The 18,055-nt window shown below is 41.2% G+C and overlaps 1 protein-coding gene across 1 annotated transcript in view; it reads right to left on the bottom strand.

The window, feature by feature from the left end:
• TMEM131 (transmembrane protein 131) overlaps positions 1-18,055 on the bottom strand; it is a 253,174-nt gene that overhangs the window by 10,444 nt on the left and 224,675 nt on the right. The window contains exons 33-39 of the mRNA XM_090281769.1: positions 16,320-16,447; positions 9,899-10,023; positions 9,547-9,696; positions 2,523-2,688; positions 1,207-1,328; positions 1,005-1,101; positions 63-160 (exon numbers count right to left, since the gene is read on the bottom strand). Of these exons, the coding sequence (XP_090137895.1) occupies positions 63-160; positions 1,005-1,101; positions 1,207-1,328; positions 2,523-2,688; positions 9,547-9,696; positions 9,899-10,023; positions 16,320-16,447 (886 nt within the window). The remainder of the gene's footprint in view (positions 1-62; positions 161-1,004; positions 1,102-1,206; positions 1,329-2,522; positions 2,689-9,546; positions 9,697-9,898; positions 10,024-16,319; positions 16,448-18,055) is intronic.

Below are 18,055 nucleotides of genomic sequence, written 5' to 3'. Positions count from 1 at the left end.
TAATTTTCCTTCCTTCTTTGTCCACAGGCTTATTAGTTACAGGTCTAGTGTTAAACACTCACCACCGGTTAGGTTAAAAGAATTCCCAAAGGCGGAGAACGAATTGAGGGGTGTGAAGTCAGGGCTGCTGGGGTTGCTGACGGGACTCCACAAACCCGAGCTGAATGTTACAAGAGGAAAATGCAGCACAAAATGGGTGATGGTTAGTGGAAATGGATCCATTAAGTATGGCTTCACAAAGGGGAGACGCTGCTTCAACTGGGGGCACTCAAGTAGTAAACACAAAGACAAAGGGGAGAACCGAAAAACAGCGTTTATATCACAGAGGACTGAAGGAACAGAGAATTCCAGAGCCTCTACTCCTTATCGCAGATTGAGAGCCTAGTGCAAAGCAAGTTTTGGAGTAAAAAAGAGATATTTCTTACTTATGTTTCCTTTTTGGGAATAAAAGATTTACAAACTTAAATATAGGACTCATTTCCTTTTAGTTCCAAGCAAGTAAAATTTGGGGGTCCTGCTTACTGACAGTCTTTATTATTACTGTTGTTGTTATTTATCTGGGAAAATAAACCGAGGAACTCTACCAGGCCCACGGCAGTGCTCTGGGTCAAGAAAGTGAAATGTCCAATAATTTACTACTTGCTCCAACTTATTTCCTTTCAAATACATTTTCTTATTCTCCTATATTTAATTATCAGATCACATCATTTCTTACAGGAGGCCACGACAATGGAGAAGGATAACACAAACCTCCCTCTCTGCTAGGGTGGTACATGGCATGTGCACCTCCTTCCCTCTGTCAGGGGAGGTACAGGGGGAAGCACAATAACCAGACTTTCTGCTTTCACCCAGCAGACAAGAGCCCCTAGAAGCGTGGACCACTTCTGACAAATGTCTACTTGTAATCGAGGGGAAAATGCCTGAAACACATGTATGCACAGAAGATGCTAACCTGACTTGAGAAACCTGTCCACCTTTCTTCTGAGTAAGAATGGTCTACGTACCTGTCTGAGCCATCGCTGTCAACAGGAGTGTGTGAAATGCCAAGGCTGCTGGAAAAATCTGTTTTGTTTGAAGAAACTTTAGCAAAGCCATTCCCACCTGTAACAATGGACTCTGAATCAATCAAAGACAAATCAGGCCAAAGGTAATTCCACTAAGCCTGAAGCCCCACTGTGAAAGGCTTTCTGATGCCAGACCACTCACCTGGGCTCTTGTCATAGCCAGCCGTGACTGCAGCAAAAGTGGGGTTGCCATTCTTGCCAGGAAGTGAAGCTGCTTTTGTCAATTTGTGTTGGCCTCCATTTGGCTGCTTGGTTTTTGGGTCGCTGAAGAAAGAAGCAAAAAGAGAAGTAACTCCCTCCCAGCACTGCCTGCTGGAGGCCTGCAGGCCACTTGTCTCAGGGCTGCGGCTCTGCAGGACTGAGCCCCCATAGTCAGCACCTGCACTGTGCAGCCCAGGCCGCCTGCAGAGCACAGCCTGGCCTCATAGCAATGATTTGGGACCTATGACTTCACAGTCAAATGGAAACTAAGGGATCTGTGGGGAAAAGGTAAGAAAATACTGGATCTGTATAAGAGACCAGGATCACAACGCAGGCACTAGAAAGACTGTTTTAGAGAAGAACTTTAGGAAGGGAGGCACTAGGCAGTGAACAAGGAGTAGAATGTGAGGTCTTGATAGGTGACAACACATGACAAACTGGTTCTTACAAAGTGTCCTCCCATATCAGGACAGGTTAAGAAGCTCATGGTGGCAAGAGCACAGGCTGGGTGGCCTCCCCGAGACTGAGTGGATGTTGCCTCTTGACAAGTTAAAAACTTGGCAGGTGCACTGTGGTTTCCTCATGTGGAAAGCAGTGGTGGGGACAGTACCTCACTGGTGCCGGACAGGAGGATGAAATGCAGTGGCAGCTGTGTGGTGCTGAGAACGGTGCTGCTGCGTGGTAAGAACTTGGCCAGAACTGGATGGTGCTCACAAGTACCACTGAGGTTACTGTTACCCTTAAAGCCAATCAAACACTAGCGTGGCTGTGCCCTTACTGAGCAGCGCCACTTGAGGGGGTCCCACCTGCCTGTCAGGAGCCTGCCTTGCTGTGCACATGTCACCTACTGCAGCACACTTATTCTAGATCCTATCCTTTTAACTGCTAAACTAAACTGCCATAAGGTTAAAATAAGTGTCCCACAAAGCCATTTCCTCAACTCAAAGGACATCTATAGATCTTCATTTAATGCTCAGTATGCTTATTTACTCTTGAATTAGAACATAATTCTAATAAGTTAAATTATGCATTTCTAGTCCATGGGTGATAAAAGCCAAGGGACAGAAGAGGTACTGCTGGAACTGGGCACCAAGGGGGAAGTGACCGAGGGAAAGGGCAGGGCTGACAACAGCAGATGTAGGAGGCGAGACAAGATAGCCGTCTGTGGCCACTGAGTGTTTCCATTTAATAGGAATGAGCCTCAGGTTTCTGGAGCACTTATTTGTTCAAGGAACAGGAAGCAACCAGTGAGCCTACCTGCTGGAGCCACTGTTGACGATGCTGCTGTAGCTGCCACGGGATGTGAGCGGGCAAGGTGCAGTGGGCGGGGATGGAGAGGCAGGTGTTGGTGAGGTCTGGCGTTGTTTTAAGAAAATGTCTGCGTTGAGGGTTTGCAGAGAAAGTTTATAAAGACTATCAGAAGCTGGAAAGTAAAAATAAAAGGTTTCATTAATGTCATATTTTACTTTTCAATATTAGTTACTTTTGATGTTCTATTTGATACTATGCAGAACTCAAGTGCTTTTACAAAGAAAAACAAAATTAATGCTTTTACATGTGTTCTGTCCTAAGGTTTAAAGAAAACAATGGAAACAGCTTCTCTCTGCATTATGAGGCTTCCCCAGAAGCACAGCGAGGCCCAGCTCTCTGCTGAGTTGTACTGTAGGACCTCATGAACAGGTCTGCTTTTCTTCCCTTCTCCCATGTCCTTCAGGAATGGGTAGGTGAAATCACTGTGTGTGACCTGAGACTCTCTATGCGTCCACATAGGTTCACAGAGTTGTGGCAGGTGCGGGGCCTGGGGCAAAACATCCCTTGGTTCACTGCACAATACCCCGCATTCTGGCACAGCTGGTGAAGTGCCGTTCCTGGTTCCTGCTTTACAAGGTTACAAACTCCTAGTATCTTCCTGCTTCCCTTTAGGGTAATATTTACATAGCTGTTTTAAATTAAAACATAAAACAAAAAATGTCATGAAATAATACTTCTTCTGCACTCACTAAATGGAAATACATAACACCTTTATCAGAAAAAGATATCATCACTTGTGATCAAGATGGTGAAGTAGGTAGTAAACACCATGCTCGCTCACCTCCTCCCATGACCACCACATCAAATTTACAACTTAAGTAGAAATAGAAAAAGAAGAAAGCCCAAAGTGAGTAGAACGAAGAAAATAATAAGAACCAGAGCAGAGGGGGAAAATAAAAGTCTAAAAAATAGGGGGAAAAAAAAAAATCAATGAAATCAAGAGGTTTTTTTTTGAAAAGGTAAACAAAATTAATAAACCTCTAGCCAGACTCATCAAGAAAAAATGAGAGAACCCAATTAAAATCAGAAATGAAAAAGGAAACTGATGCTTCACAAATAGAAATAATTGTTAAGAAAATACTATGAACAATTACATGCCAATAAATGGGACAACGTGGAAGCAATCGATCAATTCCCAAGAAACATGAGATCTTCTGTACTGAATCAGGAAGAAACAGAAAACCTGAACACTGATTACTACCAATGAAAATGAAGTAGTAATAAAAACTCCCAACAAACAAAAGGCCAGAATCAGATGGCGTCACAGGTACATTTTACTAAACATTCAAAGAAGAATTAATACCTTCTCAAACTATTACAAATAACAGAAGAGGAGGGAAGACTCCTAAACTCACTTTACAATGCCTGCATTACTCTCATTCCAAAACCAGACAAAAATAGTACTAAAAAGAAAATTATAGGCCAATATTCCCGATGAAATAACAATCCTCAACAAAATATTAACAAACCAAATTCAGCAATACATTAAAAAGATCATACACCAAGGACCAAGTGGGATTTATTCCCAGGATGCAGGGTTGGTTCAATATCCACAAATCAATTAATGTGATATATGCCACATAACAAAATGAAGGATAAAGATTGTATGATCATATCAATAGATGCGGACAAGGCATTAGACAAAAGCCAACATCAATTCATGATCAAAATTCTCAACAAAGTGAGGATAGAGAAAACATTCCTCAACATAATAAAGGCCATATATGACAAACTACAGTCGACATCATATTCAACAGTGAAAAGCTGAAAGCTTTAAGATCAGGAGTAAGACAAGGATGCTCACTTTTACCAATTATATTCAACATAGTACTGGAAGTCCTAGCCAGAGCAATTAGGCAAGAGAAAGAAATAAAAGGCATCCAAACTGGAACGGAAGAAATAAAACTGTCATTATTTGCAGGTTACATAATACTATATATAGAAAACCCAAAAAACTAGTAGAACTAATAAATGAACTCAGTAAAGTAGCAGTACTAAATTAATACTCAGAATTCGGCTGCATTTTTCTATACTGATAATGAACTGTCACAAAGAGAAGTTAGAAAACAATCCTACTTACAAATGCATCAAAAAGAATAAAATACCAAGAAATATATTTAAACAAGGAGGTAAAATACCTGTACTCTGAAAACTATGAGACATTGAAGAAATTTAAAAAGATACAAATGAATGGAAGGCTATACTTACCATGCTCATGGACAAAAAGAATTAACATCGTTACAATGTCCCTACTACCCAAAGTAATCTACAGATTCAATGCAATTCCTATCAAAACTTCGGTGGCATTTTTCACAGAACCAGAACAAATAATCCAAAAGTTTATAGACCCTGAATAGCCAAAGCAATCTTGAGAAAGAACAAGTTCCAAGTATCATGCTACCTGATATCAAACTGTGTAACAAGGCTGCAGTAATCAAAACAGCATGGACTGGCACAAAAACAGATACATAGATCAAATGGAACAAAATAGAGAGCCCAGAAATAAACTCATGTGTACATGGTCAATTACTCTATGACAAAGAAGTCAAGACTATACTATTGGGTAAAGAGAATCTCTTCAATAAGTGGTGTTTTCTCAACTGCAACAGATATGAGGGGGGACCCAAAAAACCCCTGGAATTTATTTATTGTATAAGAAATTGTGTATTTATTCTTACATGTTTTAACTTCCATGGCCTTTAAAATATTCTCCATTTGATGCAATACACCTATCAAGATGTTTTTTTTTCCACTGCTCAAACAGTTTTTGAATTTGTTGATTTTGATGCCTTTTAGTGCTTCTGCCATTTTTGTTTCATCTCTTCCACATAGGCAAAATATGCCCCTTTGAGGACTTTTTTCATCCGGGGAAACAAAAAAGTCGCTCAGGATGAGATCAGATGAACAGGGGTGATGCCATTTTTGGTCAAAAACTGCTGAACACTCAGCGCAGTCTGTGCAGGTGTGCTCCTAAATCACCCATCACGAAATGGGCAAACACGTTGAAAGAGTTTCAAAAACATTCACTGAAACTGCATGCACCCTCTCACAACAACGCCAGCTGGTACACTGATACAGATGTGTTCCCAGAACACTCACCTAGTGGGGGAAGCATGTACTACAAGGGGCTCACCCTTCAGAAAATAATTCCATTTTTTGGGGTTCCCCCCTTGTACATGGGAAAAAATGAAACTAAACCACTTCCTTACATCATATACAAGAATAAACTCAAAACAGATTAATTCTAAATGTAAGAACCCAAACCATAAAACTAGAAGAAAATGTAGGCAGTAAACTGTGACATCATTCTTAGCAAATTTTTTTGGGATGTGTTTCCTTAGGCAAGGGAAACGAAAGAAAAACAAATGGGACTACATCAAACTAAAAATCTTCTGCACAGTGAAGGAAACCATCAACAAAATGAAAAGACAATTTACCAAATAGAAGAAGGTACTGGCCAGTGATACATCTAATAAGGGCCTACTATCCAAAATATATAAGGAACTCACAACGAATGAAAACTAGAGAACAGGAACAGATATTCCTCCAAAGAGCACATACAGATGGCCAATAACATGAAAAGATGCTCAGCATAACTAATCAGGTGTAAATGCAAATTAAAAGCACAGTAAGATTATCACCTCACACTAGTCAGAATGGCTATCATCAATAAATCAACAAACAACAAAAGCTGGTGAAGATGTAGAGAAAATGGAACCCTTGTGCACTACTGACTGCTGGTGGGATTGCAAACTGGTACCGCCACTATGAAAAACAATATAGAGGTTCCTCAAAAAATTAAAAATAGAACTACCAGATCACCCAGCAATTCCACTTCTGAGTATTTATCCAAGGAAACACCAAACCAATTCAAAAAGATAGGTGTATTGCAGCATTATTTACAATAGCCAAATAAGGAAGTAACTAAGTGTCCACTGACAGAGAAATGAATAAAGATGTGGTACATATATACAATGGAGCATTATTAGCCATAAAAAAGAATGAAATCTTGCCATTTGTGACAACATGGATGGACCTAGAGGGTACTGTGCTAAATGAAATAATCAGAGAAAGACAAATACTGTATTGTTGTACTTACATATGGAATCTAAAAAACCAAAATGAATGAACAAACAAAACAAACTGATAAAACAGAGAATGAATTGATGGTTGCCATATGGGAGGGAGTTTAGAGAATGAGTGAAAAAGGTGAAGGGATTAAGAAGTACAAACTGGCAGTTATTGTATAAAAACAGTTACAAGGATGTAAAGTACAGCAATAACATTGTAATAACTGTGTATGGTATCAGAAGAGTACTAGACTTATTGGGGGGATTACTTTGTAATTTTAAAATGTCTAATCACTATGTTGTACACTTGAAAATTATATAATATTCTATGTCAACTATAACTGAGAAATCAAAATACTGTATAAAATTTTTTTAAAGTCCTGACCAGTGTGGCTCAGTGGGTTGGGCGTTGTGCCACAAAGAAAAGGTCACTGATTCAACTCCCAGTCAGGGCACAGGCCTAGGTTGCGGGTTTGATCCTCAGTCGGGGCACAAGAGGCAACTGACTGATGTTTCTCTTACATTGATGTTTCTCTCCCTTTCCCTCTTTTAAAAAGTTTTTAAATTAAGAAAAAAGAAAGAGAAAGGTATCACGTGTACCTTGGTGCTGGTCAGTTGACTGATACAAAGTATACGGAAAGTGCTCTGGCCCCTGTGAATGCAGTCTCCACGGGCTCCCAGTCTTTGAGGAAGACCACTGACCCAGTTATACTGGCACAGCTGTAGAGCCCCACTGCACTCCTTGTTTCTTATCTTTGCCCAAAACAGCTCTTCCCAGCTTGACACATTTCCCTTCACCCTCCTGGCAGGCCTTTTATGTCCCATGCAAGTCTTGTGTATAGTAAGAATAGTGTATTCTACTTTGATTTCCTGTGTCTGTTCTTCCCCACTTTCAGACTGAAGCCTGCTCTCACGATGGTTCTATTTCATTGTAATTCTCTCTTACACCTAACGCTCCTCCTCAGACCTCTAGCACTTAGGGCCTAGACAAGGTTACACCTTCCTTGGCTGTATCAAGAACTCCATTATGGCACCATGAAGGAAAACATCCTTTTCTCTTAAGCCCAAGCTATCCATTTGCCAGCTTCAGTACCACCTTGTGCCTGCCCCAGGAGTTCTCACTGACCTTCATCAATGGCGTTGGCACATTATTCACTGTCCTTACAACCACCCTGCCTACTCTCACCTGTGACCATGTGGCTAATCTCTTCCCTCATGTGTTATTTGTTGACTTAATGTCCATGCTCAGGGCCCATCTCAAATGCCATCTCCTGTATGAGCCCTGCTCAAATCTCTCCATCCTTCCACCCTCCTTAGAAGCCCCCCATAGTCCAGTGTGCCTAAGTGATATTACATCTTCACTGTAGGGTCATTATTTGTACAATTGTCCTGACCCTTCCCTAGCCACCTCTTATACATTTTCTGACCTCCTCCAATACCACCAGAAGCGACCTGTCCCCTGTGAACAGCCCACATCTGTACCCTTCACCTGAATTCTAAGTTCTTAGCCTTCATCCAACTTACTAATGCTTCATTTAAATCCCCCTTCACTTTAAACAATCTTGTTGCTCAATCTGATTTCACCTTTAATGCAAACAAGCCAAACGTGAGTTTACTCTAACACTGCAGTGTAGACAAGTCAGTCTTAAGACTGTCACCCTCTTCCATCCTAAATCCTGCCATCAGGCCCCTCCCTGTGTTCGTCTTTCTTATCTTCTATTTCAGGTGAGGACTGCTGCCTTATTTTAGTAGACTGAGCTGCTGTCATGACTGACTGCAGGCCAAATCTGATAACAAGGTAAAAAAGTTAGTGAGGAAAATAATGAAACCTTCACATAGGCTGTTTATGTAAAAGATATGGGTAAAGTGGAGACTAAACTAAATTTTTAGAAAGTGATTACACCGCAAGTGTATGAGGAACAAGAAAGGTAAAGCATGTGGAGTTAATCCTCTCCTAAAGAAGCAGTTTTTGGAATGATTCCCCAATCCTAACAGGTCTTCCCATTTTGGACAATGGGCAGTGGTGTGCTGGTGCATCAGCTTCTGGGAAACAAAAGACCTGATGTAAATCGCTTGCTATTTCTCTGTGTATATAACAGAGTCAGACATTAAGCCTGATTAACTAGGAAGCTAAAACTTCACAGACTCCCCAGGGGACAGCTGCATCCTCCACCAAAGGGACTCAATCCCCAAACAAGCAGAAAGACCGGCTTTCCAATCTCCATGGGGAATAACCAGCCTGTTACTTGGGGGAGGGAGAACCAGCAAGGGAGAAATTCCCTTGCATAGGCATGTGCAGTTGAAGCCAGATGACAAAGCAAAACCATGAGACAAGCGCAATAGAAGCCAAAATGGCAACCACAAAGGGGAGGAGTCTAGCCTGGGAAAATATGGGAAAAGGCTAGGTAGGATAAGGGCTCAAAACCCCGAAAGATCCAAGAAAGGGATTGGATGGGGGAGCGCCCAGCACAGCCCTGGAAAAACCGAGGAAATTGGATGAATAGTTTGCAAGACAGCCTGCTTGTTCCTGAAACCCAGAAAATACACGGAGGATCAGCAAGGACCTTGGGGCAGTTGCTATTAGAGCCTGCCTGCCCTCTTCATCTCCTAGGAAGTAGTATTTTCAACCCAACAAATCTTGCCACTACTCAAACTTCTCCCACTCATGTGCCCCTTGAAATTCTTTTCATGCGTCACCATGAGAACCCATATTCTCAAGCAATGCTCTTGCCATGACCAACTAAGCTACTGCAGTTTAATACTAGCAGACTATTTAACAACAGACTTTTCCTGGCTAGTACAAGCTGGCTCCAGCAAACCAGACACTGGGTTGCCTTTTAAAGCAATATGTCCCTGCTGAATTGTTGTGCCCAGACTGATTCCCAAGTTGCCATACTTACAGCTGCCAGATTTGTGAACTGGCACAGAATCCCACTCTGGCGGTGGAGAGTCTTTTTCTCCCTCTGAGCTACTGGTGTTGCCTAGTTCTTGACTATTTGGAAGGAATTTCGCTAGGGCAGATGGCCTGTTATCCACTAATTTATTTGTACCTGCACAGAAAGGAGAAAAGAAAGTCGTTAATGGGTGATGACTCCTTTCTTTTAGGTCTACTTAAATGATCCTTTTAATTACAAGAACAGAATTTTAGCTTTTTACATGACTAATAACTATAACTGATCACTGGTAATTCACAACTAACAACTGTTAATATAACCAATTATAGAAGTATCTGTGTGACCAACAGGAAAATACCTTTTGTTTTCTGGGAATTCCGTGATTTGGAGCTGCTTGTCAATGCAGGAGGAAGAGGGATCTTGGATGGGAGGCTCTTCCGTTGTTTACTTTCCAATGAGGGAGGGTATGGCAGCTCTAAACAACTGAAAGACAAGCATGGAATCAAAATTCAAATTTGTCTGTTTTTTTGTGGGGTGGAGAAATCACTGACTGCTCTGCACTTTCAACGCATGTTTTAGGAATCTGGCTTCCTGAGGCATTATCTGCCCCCCATCCTGAGGCTGAGGCTAAGGCTGCCCAGGAGACAGCTCAGCACTTGTAGGCATCTTCTTTGCACTCTGAGTGCCAACAGCTATGGTTAGAGCACCTGCCTTAGGTAATGCGCATAAAGCCATTAGCGGAAACTTGCCATTTTGGGGCTGTTCAGTCTCTCCCAGCAAATACACTACTAGTGGGGTTCCTGAATATAGAGTCAGAAATGTCAAGGTTCTATTATTCAGAACTCCAAAGAGGAGATGTTTTTGTTGCAGAAACTATGGAATGAACCAGGCTATCTACAGATTCTCCCTCCCAGAAGGCAGCTAATCCACACCAGATTTCAAAGGTCAGAACAGTTCGCACCTTCCAGACCCAACAGCACATACAGTACACTCTATCCCATAAAGGTAAGCAGATGACAGAACAGAGTCTGATCTCATAAATAAATACATTTTAATGAAGGCTATTTGTAAACATTCTATAAGGTACCAGGTCAAAGATCATCTTATTTGCATTTGTTTATATTTCACAAATTTTCTATTTGGAATTAGTCAAAGGAATTTTAAAAATCCTAAGGGTCTCAGTTAACCCAAAAAGAGTTTTATGCGGGATAACACACTGACTTGAAAAAATCCACCACTTATGGGTAAGATTATCAATGGTAAAGGTTTATAAATCTTCCATCTTTCTCCTGCTTCTGATCAACACGGTTACTTAAAAGAGTCCACCTTTAAAAAAAACCAAAAGCTCCCATAGCACAGATACCCACCCAGTCGTCTGGTGGAGGGTGAGTGTGAGTTATTTTTAAGTCAGTGGTTTATAAGTGCTGGGGGTAGGGCTATTTATACAAATCTTAACTCAGTGCCACTGTAAAATTAATTGGTTTTTAAGAAAAAAAAGTGCCAGACAACTACTTTAGTTTTGCTGATTTATACTTTTCTAAATTAAGCAAATGATCTCTATTAAGAAACCTTATGGCAGGGGACAGGCTTCTGATGCAGAAACAGAGCCAAGATAAAGATGGTATTTTAACTTCCACCATGAAGGACTGACCAATTTTGAAAGCAGTTGGGTAAGTATGTAAGTTAGGCACCTTTAAATTAAACTACCCTGCAGGAATTGTTACTGAGGTAGTAGTTGTTCTAAGGCCTTATAGGAAAGGCAATGTTGGCCTAATGAAAACCAGACATTTAATTCACATAAAAATGGTACTGCCATCCTTCTTTTGGTTGGTTTCCATGGAAATCAACAGATCCACTCCTCACCCTTCTCCACTCTGCTCTGTGCTTTAAATGCCCGATTTTGGGAGATCTGGTCAAGATGGCAGTGTAGGCAGAAATGGCTCGCCTGTTTGTACAACCACATCAAAATTACACATAAATATAGAACAACCATCAGTCAGAATCATCAAAATCCAGTTGAATGGAAGTTTGACAACTACAGAATTTAAAAAATTACAATCATTGAGACGGAGATGGCAAGCGGGTGCCATATCTGAGATTCCAACAATCTGGCTAACACTGCTTGACCTGCTTTGGAAATCCCCACAGACTTCACCCCACCTAAATTATAGGCCCATCCAAGATGCTTTTCCATAAGAATGGCTGGTATTGGCTCATGCTTCACAACTTCCTAAATCCTCTCAAACAAGTAACAGCTGGCCTCAGTGAGCTCCAGGCCCGGCACTAGTAGGAGCCAGCCTAAATACACAGCTTGGGTTTGCTTGGGAATCTCAGAGCCCAGCACAAGTAGCAGCCATCTCATATTGCTTTATTGCTCAGGCAGGGTGCCCTGGGCAGAACACAGGTGGGGGCTGACCTCGGCCTGCACCACCCAGGAAACTTCAGGTCCAGCAAACCCAGTACACAGCTACAGACCACATCAGAGCACCACACTGTGCCCCTGCATAGGTGATCCTCCGCAGAGGGTGGAGTTGGTCGTCAGTGGTCACAGCCAGTCCTTGCTGCTGACTGAACTGGGTAAATCCCTCCCATTGACCTGCCAACAGAAACCAAGGCTCAACTAACAAGAGGAGGGTGTACTCAGCCCACATGAAGGGTACACCTCAAGTACCCAACTTGGGTGACAGGGGAGGCTATGCCACTGGACACTATAGGGTACCTACTACATTAGGCCATACTACCAGTCATGGAGTCAAAGCAGCTCTACCCAATACATAGTAGGCTGCCTAATTGAGGAGGCAAATAAATATGACCCAAATCAAAGAACAAAATAAAACCCCAGAAAAAGAACTAAACGAAACAGAGACAGTCAACCTATTAGATGAAAAGTTCAAAACACTGGTAATCAGGATGCTCAAGAAATGACTGAGTACGGCGACAAAATAAAGCTGTGAAGGTTATACAAAGTGAAAAAAAGAAAAATATACAGGAAACCAACAGTGATGGGAAGGAAGCCAGGATTCAAATCAATGATTTGGAGCAAAAGGAAGAAATAAACAGTCGCACAGAACAGAATGAAGAAACAAGAATTGAAAAAAATGAGAGGAAGAGCAAGAAATTGAAAACTTTGTTGAAAAAATAATGAGGGGGAAAAAAACTTCCCTAATTTGACACACAAGTCCAGGAAGCACAGTGAGTCCCAAACAAGTTGGACCCAAAGAGGACCACAACAAGACACATCATAATTAAAATGCCAAAGTTAAAGATAAAGAGAGAATCTTAAAAGCAGCAAAAGAAGAGTTATCTACAAGGGAGTTTCCATAAGACTATCAGCTGATTTCTCAAAAGAAACTTTGCAGAGAGAAGGGACTGGCAAGAAGTATTCAAAGTGATGAAAAGCAAGGACCTACAACCTAGATTACACTATCCAGCAAAGCTATAGTTTACAATGGAAGGGCAGATAAAGTGCTTCCCAGACAACGTAAAGCTAAAGCAGCTCATCATCACCAAGCCATTATCATAGGAAATGTTAAAGGGACACATTTAAGAAAAAGAAGAACAAAATTATGAACGTTAAAATGACAACAAACTCAGTACTATCAATAACTGAATCTAAAATAAAAAAATATATAAATAAACTAAGCAAACAACCAGAACCAGAACGGAATCATTTGGAGGGTTATCAGCTGGGAGGGGGAAGGGGAGAATGGCAGAAATGGTGCAGGGATCAAGAAGCATAATTGGTGGGAATAAAATAGACAGGGGGATGTTAAGAACAGTACAGGAAAGGGTGAAGCCAAAGAACTTATATACATGATCCATGGGCATGAACTAAGGGGGAGCAGGGCATGTTGCTGGAGGTAAGAGGATACTGGGTAGAGGGGGGCAAAGGGAAAAATATTGGGACAACTATAACAGCATAATCAATAAAATATGCTTAAAAAATCTTTTTTAAGGCTTCTGAATAAGTGCATAAGGGCCAACTTAATTTAAATGATTAATTGTGAAAAGAAAAACCAGAAAGATGTTTCAGCTGCCAGGTATTTTGACTCATGTAATACATGAAATAGGCCCCATGCAGGAAGGAAGGAAGCCAAGGGCAAGGCCAGGGCTTCCCCATGCAGACAAGCCTGGAGGCCACTGTGTGGAATGTGGTGTCAACCGCCCTGAGCTGTGTGCTATTTGAGCAGATTATGAGAAAGAAAACATTGTGCTAATTTTATATTGTTAATTTGTTTCATAAACGTAAAATGTTGATAAACAATTAGAAAACAAAAGGATCAACAGATAGCTGGTGTCCTCAATTAGCATTTCTAGGGCCTTTCTTGGTTCCCTAGAAGTCCTCTTACTTCCTGGCATCTCTGACCTACAAAACAGTCTTCTGGGGGTGCACAGACCAATTTCTGCAGTGTTAAAGCTGGAAAAATGAATGAACCAGAGGTCAGCCATTGCACTCCAATGATCCACACTCCTCAGAAATGATTTTTGTGACGTTAGCTCCTGGGAGTCTGGTCGGAGGGGCTATCCTGCAGAGACTGAGGTATTCCCTTCTGGCTTTATCTCCTTTTAAAAAATGTGTAAGACAGCTCTGGGGTGGGGTGAGGTTCGGGGATGGAGGGATTGAACAAAAAAGAAAAAGAACTCATGTACACAGACAACAGTGTGATGACTGGGGGGGCAGGTGGAAGAGGGCATGGAGGATAAATAGTGAAGAAAAATACAATAAAACAGTTCAAATAAAAAAATGATAAAGATCTCATAAAAAATTTTAAAGACATGTATATATTTCCTCCAGATACAGTAAAAGACTGAAAGCACTTCTTGTTAGGTGACAGGCATTCCGGGTATCACTAATGCCAGAGCCAGAAGGGATTGCACCTGAATGACAGAGCAAGGCGTGCACTACCATAATTCAGTGTAAATAGGAAATGGCTCTATTTAGACAGGCCAAGTTGCTGGTTATTAAAGAGCCTGTATTTCTTTAACGCCATACTTGTTTGATGTACTAATGAATTCTGACTCTCAGTACATTTATTTTTATGCCTGAGTTTCAGAAAAACACAAAACAAGATTTGTGAGTTCACAAAAACTTAGATAAGGAGATTAAGAGACTAAGGTTGCTTATGGATTTCTCCAGTAGCAAAGACAATTTAAAAAGATCATTTAGAGTGCACTGCTTAAATTGTTTTTTGGTAATAATCTCTCTCTTAGCTATGCACCAAGAGAATCTGAGTTGTCACTGTAACTGTCCCTTGAACAGGTGGCACAGAACTGGTCACTCTAGCTTGTGGTTTGCCAGAGAACTCAAAAACATTGGAAAGGTTAGTGGTACTCCAGTGAAGTCTTTCACAAACTTTTCAAAACCAAATCAGTTAACAGTCAACTTATTTCATTTAAAAAAAAGAAAGAAAGAAAGAAAAAAAAGGGGGGAATACAACATAAGTCAGGGGAAGAGGACTAAAGGTGAGATTAACTTGTACTATTTGTTTTAAACTATTATGTGTCAGGCACTGAGCTCAGGTACCCAAGCTAATAAACTTCCTAGCCACTACCTGAGTATCATTCTTGTCCTCGGATGCCAGACTGTCAGCATCAATTAGTGCCTCAGGATGATTTCTCTCATGGGAGGTCCAAGTGTGTCAACCAGGACTCTATGTGACATTCCTTCTAACTGGGTCACACTATTCTCAACAAATTGTGTGATTAGGTCACTCAAACTAACAATCTGCACATAAGGGTAAATTTTAGACATTCCATTACTAATTGCTGCCATATGCTATGTTATTTCTAAATTCAGGGACAAGGTGATATTTCTCTGCAGTAATCACTAATTTCTTACTAGCTTTGGTTCTATAGAACAGACTGCCCTGCCTGAGTAAAGCTGTGTAATCTAGGGATAATGTCTAGGTTACTGGTGTTTTTGCAAAGCTCGAGTATTAGACCCAGAATAAGAGTTCTAAGGCAAATTTTAATGATAACAAACTATATCTTCTTTTATTACTTTATACCTACTTTCTTCACTTCCTGGGTCAATGTCCAACTTATCACACAAAAAAGCAAATACTGGCTTTCATACTGATGGCCATTTCATATGATGAACTAGGAAGGGCATTATTAATGATGCTAAAACTAAAATTAGTTTATTAGGTAGATCCAAGGTTTAATAAAAGTATGAACTTAATAACCCCAAAGTCCGACTTGCTCATTTACTTGGGGAAACGTTCTAAGCAAGCCTTCCCCGGGGTGGGGATGGGGAGGGGCAAAAAAATCCTATCCCACAGGGCCTGGGATAGTTACTTCATGGTAGACTTGTCTGATAGGTACCAGCTGCCCTGATGACCTAAGCACAGATTCTTTCAAGTTATACAGCACAGAATTCTAGATCCAGCTGCAGATCGAAGTTACAGAGCAGGTTCAGAGCTCTCTTTCACAAAAATTAACTCACACCTGTGGCTAAACCACTGCGGTCATCTTTGTGTGGAAGTGAAACAGTTCCCTCCCTGGGAATGAATTATCAACCTAAATTTTTGCAACAAGTTGTTAACCTCTGCCTTTTACGTTTCTGACAGAAGCATGTGGCCATCCCTAATCAGTGAACATCAGGCATCAGAAAGAAGCCAAGAGGAACATGATATATTACAGGGCTTTTGTTGTACTCCACCCCCAGCCCCCCCACTCTGCAAAGACCAACCAAACCACGCAAACCATTACCTAGTTTTTACCAGTAACTTCTTTTATATACCTTATTTCTCTGCACTTTTTTTTTTTTTAAATCTCACCTGGCTTTCACATCTGTTGGGATTTCCTTCTTAACATTCAAGAGCTTTTTGCTTTTTTGCTTCACTTGAGGCATTTCATTTTCATGTTTTTCAGGCGTGGCTTGTTTTCCCTTTTGCTTTTCTGCATCCTGTAAAAAATGTACTTAACTGGTGAGAAGTATTAATAAAAATGACTGATAGAGTCTTATTTGAATGCAGAGACACAAAACTGAAGATGTAGCAGATATATATGTCATATACATAAAAACAATAAAACTTCTTCCTTCAAATCTATCTTAACTATTGTGGTTCTGTCAATTTCTCAGCCTTGGATTTACTATAATTGTATTTTGGTGAGCCTGGGTTATAGAGTGTCATTTTAATTTATATTCATATCCTGACAGGCATGGGTGGTGGCACTGGCAGTAGCAAATTGGTGGCTTCCTATTTTTTAGACTTCTGGTGCAAAACCTTGCCTTTATTAATAAGAAATTTTCAGTTAGGACTACAATATAAACACTTTGGCAACGTGCCCAATGCTGATCCCAAGCCAGGAACACAAGTGTCCATGCCTATTCACTGAATGTTCACAACGACACTGTGACTATCAACAGTTATGGTGAGTCAATGTTAACAGCTATTCACCATCAACGGGAGAGGGCTCAGTTACCCATTCGCTCACTCAACATTTACTGGTCACCCACTTAACCAAGAGGGCCCAGGTCCTTCTCCTGACGGCTGAGGTCCAGCAGGAGGGAGATACATACGGAAGTATAAGATCGATCAACTTGTACTTTTCATATGGAAATGCTCACTGGCGTTACTGTAGCACAGAAGAGCTGTTCACCTTGCTCAAGTGTGGAGCATACACTGAACGCCACACTGCATCTAACAGCTGTGCTACTTGCTGGTCACCAAATGCTGTTTCTGGTCTGTGACCAGGTAAGTATAGAAACCACATTCATGCTTTTTTTACTCATTTGACACTGCTGTGGTCTCCAAGCACTGATCAGGGAACCTGTCTCCTGGACACAGCACGGGTCCGCTCAGGTGCTGCTGAATTTGCCTGGGGAGCGGCATGCGGACTGGGTACGTATTACTCATGTGCAGTAGGACCACGTATATAACAGCCTGGAAATTTTTAAAAGACCTGGTTCTTCATCACAGATAGTTTGAGCAGCACTGTGTTTAAGGATGCACTGAGGCTAACCAGGGGGACAGACGGGAAGGACAAGGACATATAGAGCAAAAGGAACAGCTATTGGAGTGGGGGAGTTACGAGCACATGGTGAATTAAGAGTTGACCCAACAGTGTCTAGCTTCCCAGTGTGTGGTTATTGACGGAACCTAGATTTTTACAGGTAACACCAAGTCAATCTACTTAACTGTCAAGAGTAAATAACGAAAGGGCAAGAACATCCACTATACCTTTTCAGACTTATCCTGAGTTATTAAAGAAGCATTTCCTAAGCACTTGACTCATCATGAACTTTGCAGACTGTTAGTTCTTTGAGGACGAGAACCTGGTCTTTTGTCCACTTGTTTCCTAAGCTCCCAGAATAAGACCTGGCTCTTAGGTACTCAATTGAATCACTGGGTAGAACAGAGTGGGAATGGACACACGAGTGTAATCTAGTGAGGAAGAAATGACACGCAACTGTCAAGCAGGTCAGTCACAAAAAAATAAGAGCACGTAAACCCTCTGAAGAGTGCTGAGGAAGGAGCATAAAAACGGAACAGCAGGGAGAAGGGTAACA

This window comes from Furipterus horrens, unplaced genomic scaffold (genome assembly GCF_987537825.1).
Source record: "Furipterus horrens unplaced genomic scaffold, mFurHor1.1.pri manual_scaffold_6, whole genome shotgun sequence".
NCBI classification, from domain to species: domain Eukaryota; kingdom Metazoa; phylum Chordata; class Mammalia; order Chiroptera; family Furipteridae; genus Furipterus; species Furipterus horrens.
This window is presented reverse-complemented; position numbering and strand designations above follow the sequence as displayed.